Source organism: Haliotis rubra, unplaced genomic scaffold, assembly GCF_003918875.1.
Source record: "Haliotis rubra isolate DU_JTF1 unplaced genomic scaffold, ASM391887v1 Scf620, whole genome shotgun sequence".
Taxonomy (NCBI): domain Eukaryota; kingdom Metazoa; phylum Mollusca; class Gastropoda; order Lepetellida; family Haliotidae; genus Haliotis; species Haliotis rubra.
In genome coordinates this window covers 329,868-350,337 of record NW_025767325.1, presented here as the reverse complement: position 1 = coordinate 350,337, position 20,470 = coordinate 329,868, and the positions used below count along the sequence as shown (strand labels likewise).

At 39.6% G+C, this 20,470-nt stretch overlaps 2 protein-coding genes across 2 annotated transcripts in view; one reads left to right on the top strand and one right to left on the bottom strand.

The window, feature by feature from the left end:
* LOC124256248 (ubiquitin carboxyl-terminal hydrolase 44-like) overlaps positions 1-17,569 on the bottom strand; it is a 29,587-nt gene extending 12,018 nt beyond the window's left edge. The window contains exons 1-9 of the mRNA XM_046690214.1: positions 17,474-17,569; positions 14,420-14,561; positions 9,763-9,840; positions 9,431-9,471; positions 8,677-8,835; positions 5,666-5,716; positions 5,076-5,091; positions 2,638-2,825; positions 1,355-1,526 (exon numbers count right to left, since the gene is read on the bottom strand). Of these exons, the coding sequence (XP_046546170.1) occupies positions 1,355-1,526; positions 2,638-2,825; positions 5,076-5,091; positions 5,666-5,716; positions 8,677-8,835; positions 9,431-9,471; positions 9,763-9,840; positions 14,420-14,527 (813 nt within the window). The 5' untranslated portion in view covers positions 14,528-14,561; positions 17,474-17,569. The remainder of the gene's footprint in view (positions 1-1,354; positions 1,527-2,637; positions 2,826-5,075; positions 5,092-5,665; positions 5,717-8,676; positions 8,836-9,430; positions 9,472-9,762; positions 9,841-14,419; positions 14,562-17,473) is intronic.
* Positions 17,570-17,750: 181 nt separating this feature from the next.
* LOC124256235 (inactive phospholipase C-like protein 2) overlaps positions 17,751-20,470 on the top strand; it is a 222,722-nt gene continuing 220,002 nt past the window's right edge. The window contains 1 exon segment of the mRNA XM_046690208.1: positions 17,751-18,036. Coding sequence (XP_046546164.1) covers positions 17,778-18,036 — 259 coding nt within the window. The 5' untranslated portion in view covers positions 17,751-17,777.

Here is a 20,470-nt window from a genome sequence, read left to right as displayed (position 1 = left end):
TCATATGACGACGTGCATGTGTGTGTATGTGTATGTGCGGCTGCTTGTACTAGCCCAGACTGAAGCTGGTTTTATAGTGCTAGCCCACTGAGATACCATGCCGCAGTGAAGCAGAAATACCCCACTCAGACACATTATACTGAGCCGACCAGTCCTTATTGTACCCATTAATGCCAACGCCAGGCAGGGACCAACAAGTACCATATTTTAACGTCTTTTGGTATGAACCCGCGACCTTCCGCTCTCCGGGCGGACGCTCTAACCACTACACCACGGAGGCGGTCAGGTGTAAATAGAAATAAAAGTTATAAAATAAGACTGCAAAACAAAACTCTGATACAGAACATGTGTCAATGAGGGTATGGGACTTTTTCATTCGCTGGTTAGTTATATGGTAAACCCTGGTTAACACTTGTATTATTATCAGGAATTTTGGTGTTGTATTTCTATGTGTACAGACAGCTGTGAAATTGTCACCTCACTAAGAATAGGGTAGTTTGCTCCACAATGACCAAAATGGCAGATTGTACTGGATAATAGACTGTTAAAACTTTGATGTAATTTGAATATCATAATCAGGATATTGTTGTGCTGAAAGCTATGAGGATGACTATTTTATTCTGAGATTAAATAGAATTTTCCCAAAAAAGATTTGGTGACTCACAAATCATACTAACATCAATGACATTTTGTTCCAACTTCAGATAAATTAGATCTACTGCCAGATGTTACTGTAGCATACACATCAAAGAACAAAATGTTGCTTCAAACTCCATGAATGTGAAAATAGTTTCTCCTGAGCAAAAATGTAAGTCTTCTCGCACATCTTCCATCCTTGAACCTAGATGGTTATTGACCAGACTCCATGTTTGGCCGATGACCTTAAACTCTGATGGTTGGTCACCGACACTGAGTCTAAATGTTACCGTGAACCCAAATGGATGATTTTGGACCTTGACCCCACGTGTTTCGCCCTGAACCCAGATGGATTGTCACGGACCTTGAACCCACATGTTTTGCCCCTCACTTGACCCCAGATGGATGGTCACGGACCTTGACCCCATGTGTTTAGCCCTGAACCCAGATGGATGGTCATCGACCTTGACCCCACATGTTTTGCCCCTCACCTTGACCCCAGGTGGATGGTCATGGACCTTGACCCCACGTGTTTAGCCCTGAAACCAGATGGATGGTCATGGGCCGTGACCCCACATGTTTTGCCCCTCACCTTGACCCCAGGTGGATGGTCATGGACCTTGACCTCACGTGTTTAGCCCTGAAACCAGATGGATGGTCATGGACCTTGACATCACATGGTTGGCCATTACCATGAACCCAGATAGTGTGTTCTTACCTTGAAACATTCCAGTGTGTCAAGCCGCTTAAGCACCCTGTTTGATGAACGGACAGGGCATGGGGACGGTATCATTCTGACAGGGGACAAGTCTCGCTGGGGGGTGACAGGGGGGCTGAAGCCATTGTGAAAGCTGAGGTGCAAGAAGAACCGGCGCAGGTCTTCTATATGTCTGTAATATCACCGAAGTGTTGCAGGTAACATAGTGAATATGAGGGCTTTGACTAGCAAATCACTTGCTTTTGTATGTTGTTTTATACCACAGTCAACAATATTATAGCAGTAAATAACAAGTGCCTGGTCAAGTCACACCACTGACAAACCTACAGCCTGTGGTATGTAGGTGGTATATACTGATTGTAGTATGGTGCTGTTGAAGGTGGTTTATACCGACTGTAGTATGAAGCTCTTGAAAGTGGATTATAAAAACTGTAGTATGAAGCTCTAGGTGGTTAATGCCGAATGTAGTATGGAGTTGTTGGTCTGTAGTGACTGCAGTATGGTGCTGTTACAGGTGGTATAGACCAACTGTAGTATGAAGCTCTAGGTGGTTAATACTGTATGTAGTATTATAGGTTGAAGGTAATTTGTAGTGACTGCAGTATGGTGCTGTTAGAGGTGGTCTATACCTACTGCAGTATGCAGCTCCAGGCGGTTTATACGGAATGTAGTATGAAGTTTTAGGTGGTTTATACTGAATGTAGTATGGAGTTGTAGGTGGTTTATACTGAATGTAGTATGGAGTTGTAGGAGGTTTATACTGAATGTAGTATGGAGTTGTAGGTCGTATACTGAATGTAGTATGGAGTTGTAGGTGGAGTTATAGGTCGTATACTGAATGTAGTATGGAGTTGTAGGAGGTTTATACTGAATGTAGTATGGAGTTATAGGTGGTTTATACTGAATGTAGTATGGAGTTGTAGGTGGTTTACACTGAATGTAGTATGGAGCTGTAGATGGTTTATACTGAATGTAGTATGGAGTTGTAGGAGGTTTATACTGAATGTAGTATGGAGTTGTAGGAGGTTTATACTGAATGTAGTATGAAATTGTAGGTGGTTTATACTGAATGTAGTATGGAGTTGTAGGAGGTTTATACTGAATGTAGTATGGTGTTGTAGGTCGTTTATACTGAATGTAGTATGAAATTGTAGGTGGTTTCTACTGAATGTAGTATGAAGTTGTAGGTGGTTTCTACTGAATGTAGTATGGAGTTGTAGGAGGTTTATACTGAATGTAGTATGGAGTTGTAGGAGGTGTGTAGTTTCATGGTGCATACTGACCCTAGAGCCTGTAGTATGGAGTTCATGTAGCAGGTGTTGCCAAGGTTTCGGAGTCCAGTGACTCCTGGGATAAGGGTCCGCTTCCTGAGGCTGGGCGAGGTGGGTGAGACAGGGGAAGCGGTGATATTGGCTGAGGGACTCGGGGAGGTGCCATCAGTTCTTGCCTTTTTGGCAGGAGTCTCTACTCCCTAGAAAGAACAGGTCATTTACGTGGATTTAGTTGGACTCTCATAAAGAGAAAGATATCATGGGATTATATTTCAATAACATCATGGCTTGGCAGCAACAGTTCATATTGCAGGAAAGAAAAAGGTGACAAAGATAGTTTATGATTCTGTTTAAACCCATACGCATGGAATTGCAGGCCCATGTACAAGTCTGGTTTGGAGGAAAAGGAGGCTCTCTATGGATTTCCCCCCTTTTAGTTGCCTCTTACGACAAGCATGGGTTGCTAAAAACCTGGATCTTCATGCATTCAGCAAAACAGGAAACATATGTGCTTTAATATGCAGAGATTAAGATTGTATGTGTATTTTTGAAAAAAATAAATAATCAGATATAGAAATTATGAGACATGTTTTTTCCCCCAATCCATTGGTGATTTAGTTAAAATATACAGTATCCAAAAACATAACACCTAAGAATTTTGATGCAATGACTGGAGGAACTGTATATGAAACTATTACTTTATAAGGAACAAGAAGACATGGTCATCACTATCTCATGCCACAGTGTTCTGTTTCTATTTGGTTCCTGTTTTTGACTCCACCACAACATTCATATCCTGAAAACACATACCACATTTGGTTTCCCTGTCTATAACAGTTACTGAAAAAAATCTGTTCCCATTGGGGATACCATGCACTAAGTCAAGAAACACATGACAAGAGCCATAACTCTCCAACAAATTGTAACACGGTTTTCGTTTTCGGTCTCCATCAAGGCATCCATGTCCTGAATACACATACCACATTTGGTTTCCCTACCTATAACGTTTTTTGAGAAAATCTGTCTCCATTATCTCGGAGCTCAAACCTATCTCCCTACCACTTCACGGCAGGGATAATAATATATTCCAATATCATGTTATTATTTTGTTTGGGCTGCTGTAACCATACACCTTCAAAATAACAACAATAAGTTCTACCCTATGGTACAGTGGAATACAATCACTAAACTTAAAGAGTTTCATTTTGAATAGTCTGACCAGTCATGGTGAAGGCTTCCTTGATGTCGCCATTGTGAAACACTATGTTGTAACCATTGTCAGACTACAACAAATATGACTTGTATTGACTCAAAGTATGGCATATATGACATATGTATCCATTCTATGTCAATTAAAGTTTGTTTCAAGGCATCAACAGGTATCAATAGTTGTTATCAGAACATAGCCGTAATTGTGATTTCATGCAATCTGACAATCACGTTACACAGTATTTCACCAAAACTAATGTAAAGATGAGAGATTAAAAATTTGAATTCAATTAATTAAATTAAAGTTAAGGTGTGATGACATGGTATTTCTGATCCTACATGCTTAGGATATTATCTTGGCACTGGGACAAAACTATCAAAACTCATGATACACACCAACTTCTGTTCAGCTGTTTTGTTTCCAACAAAAGTTATTTGAAGATGACAAATTTTACTGTAAACGCATTCTATTTTCGCTGGTGGTTCAATTTTCGCTGAATTGACAGTTTAGACTACACCCAAATCAGGTCAATTATTCAGATTGATGAATCAGTAATTGCCGAACTGCCAGCTGTCTCTTTGGTCAGCTGTCACCACTAATAGCAGTGAAAACAAACAGAGTGGCTTAACCTGTCAGGCGGCGCTTATTGCTTACTCACAGGAAATCCCTATCTGTGCGATATACTAGTACACAGTAATCCGCTTACTCCCGAAGAGATGAAAACACATCAGTCTTATGTTCAATTCTGACGATTTGACTAATTAACTTATACTGTATATGAAGCTCTTTGTGATTTCAAACAAGCCGGGTTGTTGTGAATGAGATGATTGAGTGTTAGTGACTATTCGCTTCATGATGTACTGGTGAATAAAATCTTAATGAATAAATAAAATACTGCTGTATTATTTCTTTCGAAGTCGCTTCACGGTAATCTGTTTTGTATCAAACCATCTGTCATGTGACCAATTTTTTTATGGCGGCCACAACACACATTGCTGTTTTCGCTAATTCGGCAATGGGATTTGGCTCATTATTTAATTATGTTTTGGGAAATCCATTACAGCGACAGTTAAGTATGATCAGTCGTCATTTTAAGATTCCCGTTGATTTCTGTCTTCAAACGTGATGTGTTATGGTAACAACTCAGGGGCGAGCGTAGCTAGACTGAATGAATGACAGGTTTATTCGCGGTGTATAAATTTTCGCTAAAATAAAACCTGCGCGAAATATATACGTTTACAGTATATGGCGGTGATCTGTAAAAAAATCAAGACCAGACCAGTCAATCCAGTGATTAACAGCATGACCATTGATCAATGCAATAGCGATATGATGACATGTCAACTCTTGCAACCAGCATGGGTTGCTGAAGAAAATTGAAACCCAGTATCCACAATGTGAAATCTGGTTGTTGAGTCAGTCAATGATACAGAGTACACTTCAGATCAACGCAAAACAATATCTCCATGAAAGGTCTTGTACTGACTGGCAGCTTCAAACAATAATTAGCAGTTTACCCATACAATGGAGAAAGATTAGTTTTTATACAGTGATCGGGTGAACAAGGTTCAATCATAATATCTATTTTTTTAAATAATGGATAGCTCACTTCAGGTGGCTAGGTAAATAAAGAAAAAGTGAAAATAAAATAAAAATGGTGACCAGATGAAAACATGAAGAAAACATTTCATATTCAGTGGCCTTCAGAGGGAGAGAGTTGAGTTTTAAGGTGCTATTAGCGAACTACCAGAAATATCAAGCTTGGGGATATAAGGAATGGACAATAATATGAAGATGAGCTAAACACTGTGATCAACATGTAAGTCTTACCTGTAATGACAATCTGCTGTTGCTAGTTTATCATTTTCATCTGCATGTGTTCTGCAAAATAATTACAAATATCAGCCTCATAAGATACAAAGATTCAAAAGTAAGATGCTAAAATCTCTGCTCAAAATTGCAAAGTTTGTCCTTTCATCATTATCAGTTAAAGCAGTACTGATTTACAGTTGCAGAACTGAAGGACTCTTCAATATCAGTTATATATTGCAGCGGTCTGTAAGTAATCAGGTCTGGACCAGACAATCCAGTGATCAACAGCATGAGCATGGATCTACGGAATCAGGATACGATGACATGTGTCAACCAAGTCTGCAAGCCAGGACCCATTAGTCGCCTCTTGTCTAGTACAGTTTGTGCTGATGATTTAAGTGAAAGTGTTTTCAGTCGATTTGCATTTAGTTGAAGGTATTCAGTGAAACTGTATTTAGTTCTTCTGGTGGAAGATGAAGGTGGCAATTCAAGGTAACATTCATTGCTGATTTATACCCTAATCCATGTTTTTGGTTATCAAACATGACTATTTTTCATGAACGAACATACAAGTGTGAATTTCATGCAGCTTGTGTTGAATGTAACTGATTAATTTGCCCAACATGCAGAACATATTTCTAACAGAGGATTCAAGTATGTGCAAATAAATCAGATACCTGTCACAATGAGGGGCTTAGTCTCAGTGAGTTTAGTGCCCTCTTGCTTAAAGTGATCTTATCACTATGATGATTGTCACTCCCATACTCTAACATAGACCTAACATAACTGTAGCACTAAGATGGCTTATTGCAATTGAGTGAGTTTAGTTTTACGCCGCACTCTGCAATATTCCAGCTACAGTAGAACACGGATATAACGAACTCCAAGGGACCAAGAAATTTAGTTCGCTATATCCGGTGTTCGTTATTCACATTTGACCGCCATTTTGGATTGTAGAGATGTAGAGACACGTATATGCTGAGGCTACAAATCTTTATTCTTGTACATGTATATTGACATAACATTAAAATTCTGAATTTATCATTCACAGACATTAGCTAGAACATGTTTAACAATCACAACAATCTCAACAATATGTTGATTCGCCGCCAACAAGGTTGATGTATACCGCAAAGTGGCTGAGCTGACACTGAGTGAGTTCGCTAATCACGTCGTTAAAATTGGGCTTGGGGGTAGTAAATCAGTTCGCTATAGCCGTTAATTCGCTACTCACGAGTTCATTATTCGCGTATAATTCTAATGATATCATAAAGGATTGTTGACGGGACTTTTAAATTTGTTCGCTATATCCGTTTGTACACTATATCCGTGTTCGCTATATCCGTGTTCTACTGTATATGGCGGCGGTCTGTAAATAATTGAGTCCGGACCAGACAATCCAGTGATCAACAGCATCGATCTATGCAAATGGGATAGGACGACGTGTCAACCAAGTCGGCGAGCATGACCACCCTATCCCATTAGTTACCTCAAACGACTAGCATCGATCTACGCAATTGGGATAGGACGACGTGTCAACCAAGTCAGTGAGCATGACCACCCTATCCCATTAGTTACCTCATACGACTAGCATCGATCTACAATTGGGATAGGACGACGTGTCAACCAAGTCAGCGAGCATGACCACCCTATCCCATTAGTTACCTCATACGACTAGCATTGATCTACGCAATTGGGATAGGACGACGTGTCAACCAAGTCAGTGAGCATGACCACCCTATCCCATTAGTTACCTCATACGACTAGCATCGATCTACGCAATTGGGATAGGACGTGTCAACCAAGTCAGCGAGCATGACCACCCTATCCCATTAGTTACCTCAAACGACTAGCATCGATCTACGCAATTGGGATAGGACGACTTGTCAACCAAGTCAGCGAAGAGGATGACCACCCTATCCCATTAGTTACCTCATACGACTAGCCTCGATCTACGCAATTGGGATAGGACGACGTGTCAACCAAGTCAGCGAGCATGACCACCCTATCCCATTAGTTACCTCATACGACTAGCATTGATCTACGCAATTGGGATAGGACGACGTGTCAACCAAGTCAGTGAGCATGACCACCCTATCCCATTAGCTACCTCATACGACAAGCATGGGCTACTGAAGACCAATTATAATCCGGATCTTCATGGGTCCTCGGTAATCTTCATTTATTGTGTACAGGCTTGGTATCAGAAATATAAGACCCATATTGCCCTGGTGACTATCTCAGTCTGGAGAGATTTACACAGCCTGTTATCTAAGTGGGATCACCCACTTGAAAATGGTGGGTTATCACAGTTACTCAGGATATATCATTTTTATTATCCTTCAGTGATCCAGCCAAATAAATACACTGGGTTTAGCTGAAAAACATAGCTTTCTTGGGGTCCTGGATTTATGCAATTTCAAAGAAACTACAAAGCTGTCGAAACATTAGAAGTGTAAGGATATGGTGATGGTGTAATATGATCGACATAGTATCTATCCCAATACAGTACTTATATCATATTTCATAGTTCATATTCTCTCCCTTATTGCAGGTGAATCACAAGAGTGAGTGAGTTGGGTTTTATGCCGCTTTTAGCAATATTCCAGCAATATCACGGCGGGGGACACCAGAAATGGGCTTCACACATTGTACCCATATGAGGAATCGAACCCGGGCCTTCAGTGTGATGAACGAACGCCTAAACATCTAGGCTACCCCACCGCCCCTGAATCACAAGAAACATGTGAGCTTCAGGGCACTGTGCAGATACTGCTATTTATAGCTAACCAGGAAATCTTAAAGAATCTGCATTAACTGGTACTTGAACAGTTATTATTCACAAGTTTTTACATCAATATGTCATGAAAAGAATCTTCTGTATAGCAATACATGAGTTGTAAATCAATTTATTGCATCATAAGCTTTGATTTGCAATACAATACTGTATTGCCTTATCACTACACTGCTACCAACCAGGCTACATCTGAAAGAGATTTTCGTCACTTTTGAGAACATCGCCAACTCACCTTGATTCCAATCCGGAGTAAGAATAAGACCGCAGCAGTCTCTGCCCTTGTTTTTCAATATTGTCAAATGACTGTGTTTCAATGGCACTGAGAGCTGACCGGAGCAGGGTGATGATCCTGTCTGAGTTGTCATCCATTACATACTCGTCACAGGCATAGCTGAAATGTTTGTGACAGGTAAGAAACTTTCCTAAGATTCTATTCTATGGAAAGACGTTAAATTACACCAAAGTCTTTCAGATTACAGTAGTTAATTGGTCCTGCTGACAGTAGAACAGCTTAAAGTGCATGGCAAACTTAAAATTCCTTTTTTAAAATCTTCTTCAAACAGAAGTGCATCCACAGGGACGCAGAAAATGTCCAAATACTTGTTGTAAAAATTCCAATCAAGTAACACTAAGTTATCAAAGAGTTTGCTACTAGCTGGGTTATGGTATCATTTGCAATTCATTTACTTAAACAAATAATGTGATGATCATGATACACAAGACAATAACAGTATTAATAATAATATTTAAGTGTCAGGACCCTCCATTTTGTTATCCAGGAGCCCTGGAAATGAAGAGCCTGAGTCCTGGGGACCGTCAAAAACACGACTCAAGGTAAATCACTGCAATGCCATGTTGAAATTACCTCAACTGGAAGTGCTAATGAAAACAACAACCTAATTATCACCAAAGCAAATGCTTGAAACACAAGGCAACACTGTGTCAGGCTGTTTACTGCACTGATGCTTCATGGTAGAAGTACTCACCAGTAGACATATCTGTCATTCACTTCCATAGCAATGGGGTGCTGAAATTTTGAATTTTCAGTTTCAATATTTTTAGATACTAACAATCACATTTTTAAACTTCTTGTCAAATTGCAGACTTAACAGAATTTTGTTTTAAGAAACATGTCTCTCTGACAATATATCCTGAATGATATGGTTTCAAATTATATCATGGGCTTTCACTAAGGTATGAAGGGAACATGTTGCTGTGAAGTCTTAAAAAGAAGGAGAAAGACAATATCTACACCTTAAACAAGGTACCATGACAAAACATGAAGAATCATGAGGTCTGTGTTTCATGCTCGACTCACATTTGTGTCCTTGAAATGGGTGAGGGCATGTTCCTCGTTGAAGCGTCCACAGGCCACATTGGAGCAACTCAGGCATGCCTGGAGGTGCAATGCAATCAAGTCAACAATTCACCAGTCAATTTAATTTCTTTCGTTATATTGGGCTTCACTGATCTAGGTACCTTATACACGGTCAGACCTAAGTACCCTATACACGGTCAGACCTTAATACCCAATACACAGTTACATCTAAGTACCCTATACAAGGTCAGACCTCAGTACCCTATACACGGTCAGATCTAAGTACCCTATATACGGTGAGACCTAAGTACCCTATACAAGGTCAGACCTAAGTACCCTATATCTAAGTACCCTATATACCGTCAGACCTAAGTACCCTATATACGGTCAGACCCAAGTACCCTATACATGATCAGACCTTAATATCCAATACACAGTTACATCTAAGTACCCCATACACGGTCAGACTTAAGTACGCTATACACAGTTACATCAAGTACGCTATGCATGGTCAGACCTTAAGTACTGTCGGAAATTGAAAAAACTGTATTTTCTCATTTATATCTACAATTTATGTAGTTGATATGTGCAAGTGTGAAATATCTGTTAAACTAAGTTTGGCCTAACTACAAGTCTCAGTGGTAGGGACATAAGAAACGTAGAAAAGGGACTTTGCTGAGGAGAGATTAGTGCAGAAATGAGCAATGCGGTTTTTTTTCTAAGTCCAAAGCGATTTATTTGGAACAGACCATGGCTTTATGCAAATTAGTGTGCGACAATATTGTATTACAAAGGACACTTTTTAAATGCCCAATTTGAAATTAGACGTAGCTTCATTATATACGATAGCTGGCGTAAAAAATAATAACTTTCATGCTGAAACTATCAAGGATGTTGCTAAAATGGAGTCTCACTGTCACTATAAAAAGAAACAGAAAGGAGGGTTTGTCTCAAAAGTAAAACCTGGACGGGTGTCGCAGACGATGGTTGGGGTCGGGCTTGGGGATAGAGATATCAGCTAAGATAAGATAATCCTTTAGGGCAATTATAATGGGGAAGTACACGGCATGTCATAACAATTTACAAATAATATCCAGTCCTATCGATCTTTGCGATCGTGTGGTCATGCCACCTAATACATTCAATACAATGCGTTTCTATGGTTATCAGGTATCATACTCTTTTACATATCTCAACATAAACTTCATGAAAGAAAGACACGCAAGATGTTAATCAATAGATGAGGCACATGAAAAAGCACAAAATATCTTTGAGATGACCCCGTGTGCTTGTAGGCAGCACGTACATTTCATGCCAAGTGAGTCGACGGTCCGTTGTCATACCTGGCTGAGCGACCAAATTGCCATCTATAGTCTGATCTATCGTTTTCAGCAGCTATTCGTATATTTTCTAAGTTTTGCCCGATTTTACGAGTAAACATGCTTTTCTGGATATTCTATTACGATCCACTGAATGCCGCGAATGTGGGCGGCCAGCCAGACTCACAAACATAACCCATTTAGCACGAACCGCGTCCCAGTGAGATCTGTGCATGGGGGGACAATTCATCGCCTTCAAATTATAGAGTACCGACGACAGCAACGGTTCGGCATGTCGCCGTTTGATGCAGGAAATCATCAAACATGTACGCGTTACACATTTCTATACAACTAACTGAAACGCACTGAATGCCAAGTTAGGCCGAAGTGCTGAATGCCAAGTTAGGCTGAATAAATGCCAAGTTAGGTCGGCGGTTATTTCGACATTTGCTATTTGCAGTTGTGTAAATTTTAGGGATACAGAGTAACAGCCTCAAAACAGTTTTTATTCTATTTCCGACAGTACTTTAGTACCCCATACACAGTTAAATCTAAGTACCCTCTACACAGTCACACCTAAGTACACTAGTGTTGGGAATCTGAAACGAAATCCACTATTGATTATCGGAGGACTTGTGGTGAACGATTATCAATTATAATTGAAATACATACATTTTAATGTAATCACAAATTTTAAGGGTTTTCCCCCAGGTTTTTCTAATTAATGTCTTTTATAACTAATACTGTCATGCAATGAAATGCATGCATACAAGAAAGACACTGAAATTGTAATTAAGCAATAAAAGTGGTTACAATTTTACAATGCGCATAGATTTACGCTGTTGAGTGCATGTTCGATCAATTTAATGGTTAGTTTACTTCATTCAAGTGTTATACTAAAACAACAAAATTCTGATTAATCGAAAACATGTTTTTTACAATCGATAAATATATTAAATGCTTCTTTCGATTGATTTTCGATCATCGGAACACCACTACTATACACAGTTACATAGTTAGTAGTAAGTTACATCTAAGTACCATATACACAGTCAGACCTAAGTACCCTCTTATCAGACCCAGGCACCCTATAACATTCAGTAAGACAGGTACCCTCTATACAGTCATTACAGACCCAGGCACCCTATAACATTCAGCAAGACAGGTACCCTCTATACAGTCATTACAGACCCAGGCACCCTATAACATTCAGTAAGACAGGTACCCTCTATACAGTCATTACAGACCCAGGCACCCTATAACATTCAGCAAGACAGGTACCCTCTATACAGTCATTACACACCCAGGCACCCTATAACATTCAGTAAGACAGGTACCTTCTATACAGTCATTACAGACCCAGGCACCCTATAACATTCAGTAAGACAGGTACCTTCTATACAGTCATTACACACCCAGGCACCCTATAACATTCAGTAAGACAGGTACCTTCTATACAGTCATTACAGACCCAGGCACCCTATAACATTCAGCAAGACAGGTACCCTCTATACAGTCATTACACACCCAGGCACCCTATAACATTCAGTAAGACAGGTACCCTCTATACAGTCATTACAGACCCAGGCACCCTATAACATTCAGCAAGACAGGTACCCTCTATACAGTCATTACACACCCAGGCACCCTATAACATTCAGTAAGACAGGTACCCTCTATACAGTCATTACAGACCCAGGCACCCTATAACATTCAGTAAGACAGGTACCCTCTATACAGTCATTACAGACCCAGGCACCCTATAACATTCAGTAAGACAGGTACCTTCTCTATACAGTCATTACACACCCAGGCACCCTATAACATTCAGGACAGGTACCCTATAACATTCAGTAAGTAAGACAGGTACCCTCTATACAGTCATTACAGACCCAGGCACCCTATAACATTCAGTAAGACAGGTACAGGTACCATTACTCTATACAGTCATTACAGACCCAGGCACCCTATAACATTCAGTAAGACAGGTACCCTCTATACAGTCATTACAGACCCAGGCACCCTATAACATTCAGTAAGACAGGTACCCTCTATACAGTCATTACAGACCCAGGCACCCTATAACATTCAGTAAGACAGGTACCCTCTATACAGTCATTACAGACCCAGGCACCCTATAACATTCAGCAAGACAGGTACCCTCTATACAGTCATTACAGACCCAGGCACCCTATAACATTCAGTAAGACAGGTACCCTCTATACAGTCATTACACACCCAGGCACCCTATAACATTCAGCAAGACAGGTACCCTCTATACAGTCATTACAGACCCAGGCACCCTATAACATTCAGTAAGACAGGTACCCTCTATACAGTCATTACAGACCCAGGCACCCTATAACATTCAGCAAGACAGGTACCCTCTATACAGTCATTACAGACCCAGGCACCCTATAACATTCAGCAAGACAGGTACCCTCTATACAGTCATTACAGACCCAGGCACCCTATAACATTCAGCAAGACAGGTACCTTCTATACAGTCATTACAGACCCAGGCACCCTATAACATTCAGCAAGACAGGTACCCTCTATACAGTCATTACAGACCCAGGCACCCTATAACATTCAGCAAGACAGGTACCTTCTATACAGTCATTACAGACCCAGGCACCCTATAACATTCAGTAAGACAGGTACCCTCTATACAGTCATTACACACCCAGGCACCCTATAACATTCAGTAAGACAGGTACCCTCTATACAGTCATTACAGACCCAGGCACCCTATAACATTCAGTAAGACAGGTACCCTCTATACAGTCATTACAGACCCAGGCACCCTATAACATTCAGCAAGACAGGTACCCTCTATACAGTCATTACACACCCAGGCACCCTATAACATTCAGTAAGACAGGTACCCTCTATACAGTCATTACAGACCCAGGCACCCTATAACATTCAGTAAGACAGGTACCTTCTATACAGTCATTACACACCCAGGCACCCTATAACATTCAGCAAGACAGGTACCTTCTATACAGTCATTACAGACCCAGGCACCCTATAACATTCAGTAAGACAGGTACCCTCTATACAGTCATTACAGACCCATGCACCCTATAACATTCAGGAAGACATACCGTAGATAAGCTGATCCCCTAACTTGACCCTTAAAATCAGTGTCAAAATGGTATGTTTTGTACATAAGCCGACCCAAACACCACCCCAATGGGGTCCCAATCACCCTATAACATTCAGCAAGACAAAGGTAGCCTCTATACAGCGATTACAGATCCAGCTACCTTTTAAACAGCTCAAAGCACCCCACAATGCAATGTAAGACTAAAGTCTATTCTGTATACACTTACCCAGACTGACTCTGTGGTTCCACACATGGCACAAAGCCACTTCTCTGGGTTGAGAATGGAGTGGTTTAGTGCCAAGCGAACAGAATTCAGGTGTTTGCAAACATCCATGCTACCCGAGTTTTACTCAGCAGTTGGTACATGCCTACAACAAAGGCAGAAACATTCATATTAATTACATGTGCAGTTCTTAACAGCATGTTTGTGAACATAGCAGTCAGCAAAATAACACCTCTCAAAGGCAGTGGCCAACAAGCAGTTAAAAAATATGCAGAAACTAAGATCATCAATTAGTGAGCGAGTGGTTGTGAGAGTGCATAAGTGAGTGAGCCACTTTTCAGCAATATGCGTGAGTGAGTGATTTTAGTTTTACGTGAGACTCAGCAATATTCCAGCTATATGGCGGTGGTCTGTAATTAATCAAGTCTAGACCAGACAATCCAGTGATCAACAGCATGAGCATCGATCTGTGCTATTGGGAACCGATGACACCAGTCAACCAAGCCAGCGAGCCTGACCACCCGATCCCATTTGTCGCCTCTTACGACAAGCATGGGTTACTTAAGATTCATTCTAACCTGGACCTTCACAGGTCTTCAGGAATATGAAAGCGAATAACATCAGAAATGGGTTTCAAACATTGTACCCATGTCCAATGTTTCCTTCAGCATGACATACTAAAATTGGGCATGTTCAGCTCTTGTAGGAAGATGTACACACTTATGCTCACCAACTTGAAAGATCATAAAATTCTTTTTTTATCAGCTTTCAATCGTAATCTATTGCCTGTGAAGATCTGAGTTAGCATTGGTCTTCAGCAACCAATGCTTTTTGTAAAGGGTGACTAGCGGGATTGGGTGGTCAGATTTGCTGACTTGGTTGACACATGTCATTGTTTCCAAGTTGAGTAGATTGATGCTCATGCTGTTGATCACTGGACTGTCTGATCCAGATTTGACAATTTACAGATCAACGATATATAGCCTATAATGTTGCTAACAAAATGTAATATTTTATATAATCTGTAGGGAGAGGGGGGAGAAAAAGAGAGACGCGCCTGGTCCCCTTGACTGATAGGAAGATAAACACAACTAACCGACCACTGATCATACTGATAAAAGAGATTATTTCACACACAAGACAGATAATTGAGGACATAATCTACAATCACAGCATGAAATAGACCACGTTTTATGTGGGATAAACAGGATATTTTTAACACAGTGTCACAGTAAGACAAACTGGAGACAAGAATATTAATCCAAAGTTGAAAATACATGTACTATGAAGTCTTTTTCCAAATTTGAAGGTATTTTTCCAAATTTGAAGGTATTTTATATTGTATGCATTTTATAACAATCATGTCAATGTGCAACTAAAAGTTTTTCTGTCTGTTGGTATGGTTCTGTCTTTTGGTAAGAAATAGAAGTCACTTCATGACACTAAAAAAGTGGGATTCCTGCGTATTGGATGCAGAAATTTGATGATGTACCCCAAAACTAAAATCCTGTGCGTCCTTGTGGACACAATATACTTTTTTTCTGAGAAAGAACTTTCTGAGTTTGTAATGATATCCCATATTAAAATATAAACATTCTATTTACAATCATTATTCTAATGACATTGAAAGTAACACATATTATAACATAATCATTATCAAATGGGAAGCATCCATGATCAATGATTGCATGCAAATTGATGGACTCCCAATTTTGGAAATGGACTCTCAGAATACATATGCCCTGAGTCCCCAGGGCTCCCATTTTTGAAGAGCTATGTAAAACCCTGTAAAACACATTCCAATTTTGAAATATTATAATTTGCTGTAGATCTGGGGTCAAACATGCCCTGAAAAATCCCTGCACATGTGGGTAAACACGACGGCAGGAAGGAATAAACTATGAACTTGGCAAAACTGTCACATGTAACGCTATCTCACTTAGATAAACAACATCCAAGTAAAAACACACTCTTTCAAATTTTCGTAAATATTCAATTCAAGTGACCACAATTAATCAACTGAAATCTTGAAGGAATACGGTTCGATTCATCAAACATGTGAGTGAATCTATCAGGACAAGAAAATACCATGTCTGTACTGGCAAGTCTGCATGTTACTTGTCCATGCAGTCCCTCAAAACTGGTCATGACAGTCACATTATTTCTCATACGTCTATATATATACACTATATATATCGCTTCATAACTGCCAGGATTTGAGAACTTAACGACCCACTGGTCAATATAAGCATGAACATTCATACTTATGAGGGAGGGTAATATATCCCATATTATTTCACAAACATGAACATCTACCTATCTCATCAAATGTACAAAACACACCATGTAAACACTATTTAAGGTCCAACAAAGATGGCTTGCTCATCAACACATGACAAACAGTCAAAGTTAAGACATTAATGAGGAATCATATCGTTTTAGTTATTTATGGCTAATTTTAGAACTAGGCCAAAGTGATACAAAGTTTTTTATATGTGGGTATATCACCAGACTATGAAAAACTTCGCTTCCTGCATTAGCTGCAGGTGCATAATCCATTCCAAGAGGCAGGAACGTTTCTTAAAAAAACTATGTATTAATCGAACTCTCATTGTTTGATTTTCCATCATCGACATTTGATGGAAAGCCACGCAATGTTTTTGTCTTTGTTTTAAAATCTTACACTTTCGTCATGTGTTCCGATTCTTTTATGCTGAACGATTCAGCTAAAATATTTTCAACAAAGCCAAATTAATTTCCACTTCATTGAAAATTACGCCTGCACGCAAACATACATGTGACTGATTGTTTGTCGAATTCATCAATACAAAGGCAGAAGTCAGTGCGGTGAATGTGACATGACAGCTTGTCAACTTCTCGTGCTCGTCTTCTAACTCAAGAAAACACGAGCGACATGTCAACGATTTGACGTCTGCCTCGTGCACATCACGTGACACAATCACAGGCCATAATTCAACTCTCTATGTAATTCATAATCATACAAATACATAAATGAACATTGCAGCTCTGCTGCTGTCTATGGTCTACAATACTAACACAAGTTGCCTCCCTGGAGCCATCTTCGGGAGTAGGGCGGCCATATTCAAAACAGCTAGCTATCCCATAATGCGGTCCTCTCGGCAAGGTCCATTATTCAAATAGGGGTGCCGATTCTGATAGAGCTGTCACCGCCGATTCTACACCTCGCAACACGACGATAACGGCAAGGTGGGAACCAGGACGTGTAAAACTAATTAAAATTGCATCAAGTCATTGGTATCAACCTGATCTAAAAGTCATGTCTATTTTGACATTTCTACCCTAATTAATACAATTGGAATGGTCCAAGAAAGCACGAAAGATGGCGGACGATGTGCAAGAGTCTACGGAACCGGTGGAAATACCAACTGAGAAACCAGAAGATGTGTTTTTGAATGGCGATTCAAACAACAAATTGGAAGAATGTGAGGATCAAAATACCGAGTGTGACTCTGAATTACCGGAGAGCGTGTTGCCGAGGAGAAGCAGCCTCATGAACAAGGATGCGGGCAACAGGCGTCCTCAGCGAAAGAAAACAGTATCATTCAGTAGTATGCCTACGGAACGGAAAATTGCAACTGGTAAGATATATGCATGCAATATCTTAATTTCAGAAATGTCTGGCATCCATGTGCAACCTGCATCATACCTCCCCTCAGTTTCGAGGCGCGTCATTAATGTTACAATCGAGTCGAAGCTGACGATCAAATTAGCAACGAGTCAGTCACGCTGAGAGGAATGTAACTCATGCTGTGCACTTTAACATAACATGAAATTGACAAGCTATCTAACTGTGTATTCCCTCCAATATGAAATGTTTAGATGGGCGATATTTACAACACTAAAACTGTGTCAGCATGAAATCGACATGTTAACCACTATGTTATATGCTGACACATTGGTAAACAAACGTGTATGTAAATAACAGAGCGGTGTGTATCACTTCCCTGAGGGAAATGACCAGTGGAAAGAGGGCCGGTCGCCAAATCGTTGATGTATATTCCAACCTTGTATGATCATTGTCGTATATACCCACACAGCTATTACTGATGGGCTTGAGACATTGTGGAAGCAAATATGTTTGCATATACAACTAATTTGATGGTGTTTGTTTAGCAATCTATAGCTGGCAATTAATCAATGTTTGCATTGTAGATAGCTACTTTGAAGCATATGTGCTTCTTAATATTTAATTGGGCTGTTAGTTGTCAGTTTTAATGACCTCACTGACTTTATAGTACAAAAATATACCAGCATCCTTCCATTATATCCTGTCCCATGCAAGTAGTGTGTACTTCAAGCTTGAGTACACATTAGCTGGATTAAGTAGCTGAAACTGTCACAGGATATAGTTGACACAAAATAGTACTGGTTAAGTTTTCTTTTAAGTTGGTTTCATAATTTGGTCATAAATAATATTACTTATTGGTTATCCTACTTATATGATTATATAGAAAACAGTTCAATTTTGTTGGCACTTACTGGAACCAATCTAGTTAATCCATTGATTACACTGTGATATATGTGCAGTTTGTCATGAAAATATTTGAGTCTACTGACACAAACTTTACAGTAGAATGTACCATTGTCTTAACATACAGAGTGGATTATTCTTAAAGCCAAGCCTTTCAACTGAAAAGAATTTTAATGTGATTTTTCCTATGGTCAGTAGCGTAAGCTGCCGACTGAAAGGAAACTAAATCACATTTCAGAGTTCTCATGTTGAACAGAGAGTGGTAAACTTCATCAGAATTGTTGTACTTTAGTATGGGAAGATTGCTTTTAGTGGATTTAGTCAGAGCTAGATTTCTCCAACTCTGGCTTTCATGACCTGGAAGTTCTGAATTAGCTCTATCATATAAAATGATGTTATTCATAGTTTTTGACGTCACATACATTGAAAGCAGAATTAGTAGGTTTGTTTTGTGAAAGATGAACCATCTTGCATTGCCCCAGTCTTGCTTCTTTAAATTACGTGCATATCAGTGTTTTAACTCTGTAGGTGGAAATATGATAAAGATGACATTTCAGTACTCATGCATCTGATAATGTACACACAGATCTTTATCATGTTACTGTTCAAGATATAATTCAAGCAGTTTTATCTGAAGGGCATATCTGAAAAATTCCAAACATGCTAACCAATTTTTTAACTTGTTTTACAGGAATGTAAACTAGGTAATCCATGAGAAGCATGATATTCTACCTCAGGTTTTTAGGGAAAAGAATAATTATTTTCTGGTTGATGAGTAATTTTCAACAGTATCCAACAGTTGTTAACATTGACCACTAAGAACAGCAGTATCATGTATTGCTCTGGGTGCTATAGGTGTTGTATGTTATAATGATATTCCTGCAGTAAATTGGGGTGGTATGGTAACCAAGTAGTTAAAGCGTTCACCCGTCCTGTCGAAGAGCCGGGTTCGCTTTCCCCACATGGGTACAATGTGTAAAGCCCATTCATGGTGTCACCCACCGTGATATTGCTGCAATATTGCTAAAAGCAGTGTAAGACTGAACTCACTCCTGCAGTAAATTACAAATGTTTTATGTTGTTTAATGTACAGTATCAGGTTATTTGTCCTGTTTATGGGTGAGGATAAACATATTATCTAGTAACATAAACAAAAACAAATTCAAGGTTCATGAGATCTATAGATCTTTGGCCATGCCTAGATCAGTGTACAATCACACACCTCAAAATTGACTAAGGACTAAATTACGAATATTGCAATTTGTTCCACCTCAAGTCTCAGGAAGAGAGTGTGACTTTTATGAGGATGAATATTTCTTCACAAGGCTGAAAGGAGCAAGCAGGTGGTGTTAATAAGACAGTAATGTTTTAATAGGTGCATGTATATAAAAAAAATCCAGATGCCTTTTGACTCATGTGAACATCATGTATTTTTAGGGACATAAACAGTGTATTCACTAACATTACCCATCAACAGATCAATTTATTTAAGAGACATAGAAATGACTTCATGTTTTTTCTCATCAGCAAGAAGCTGTGAA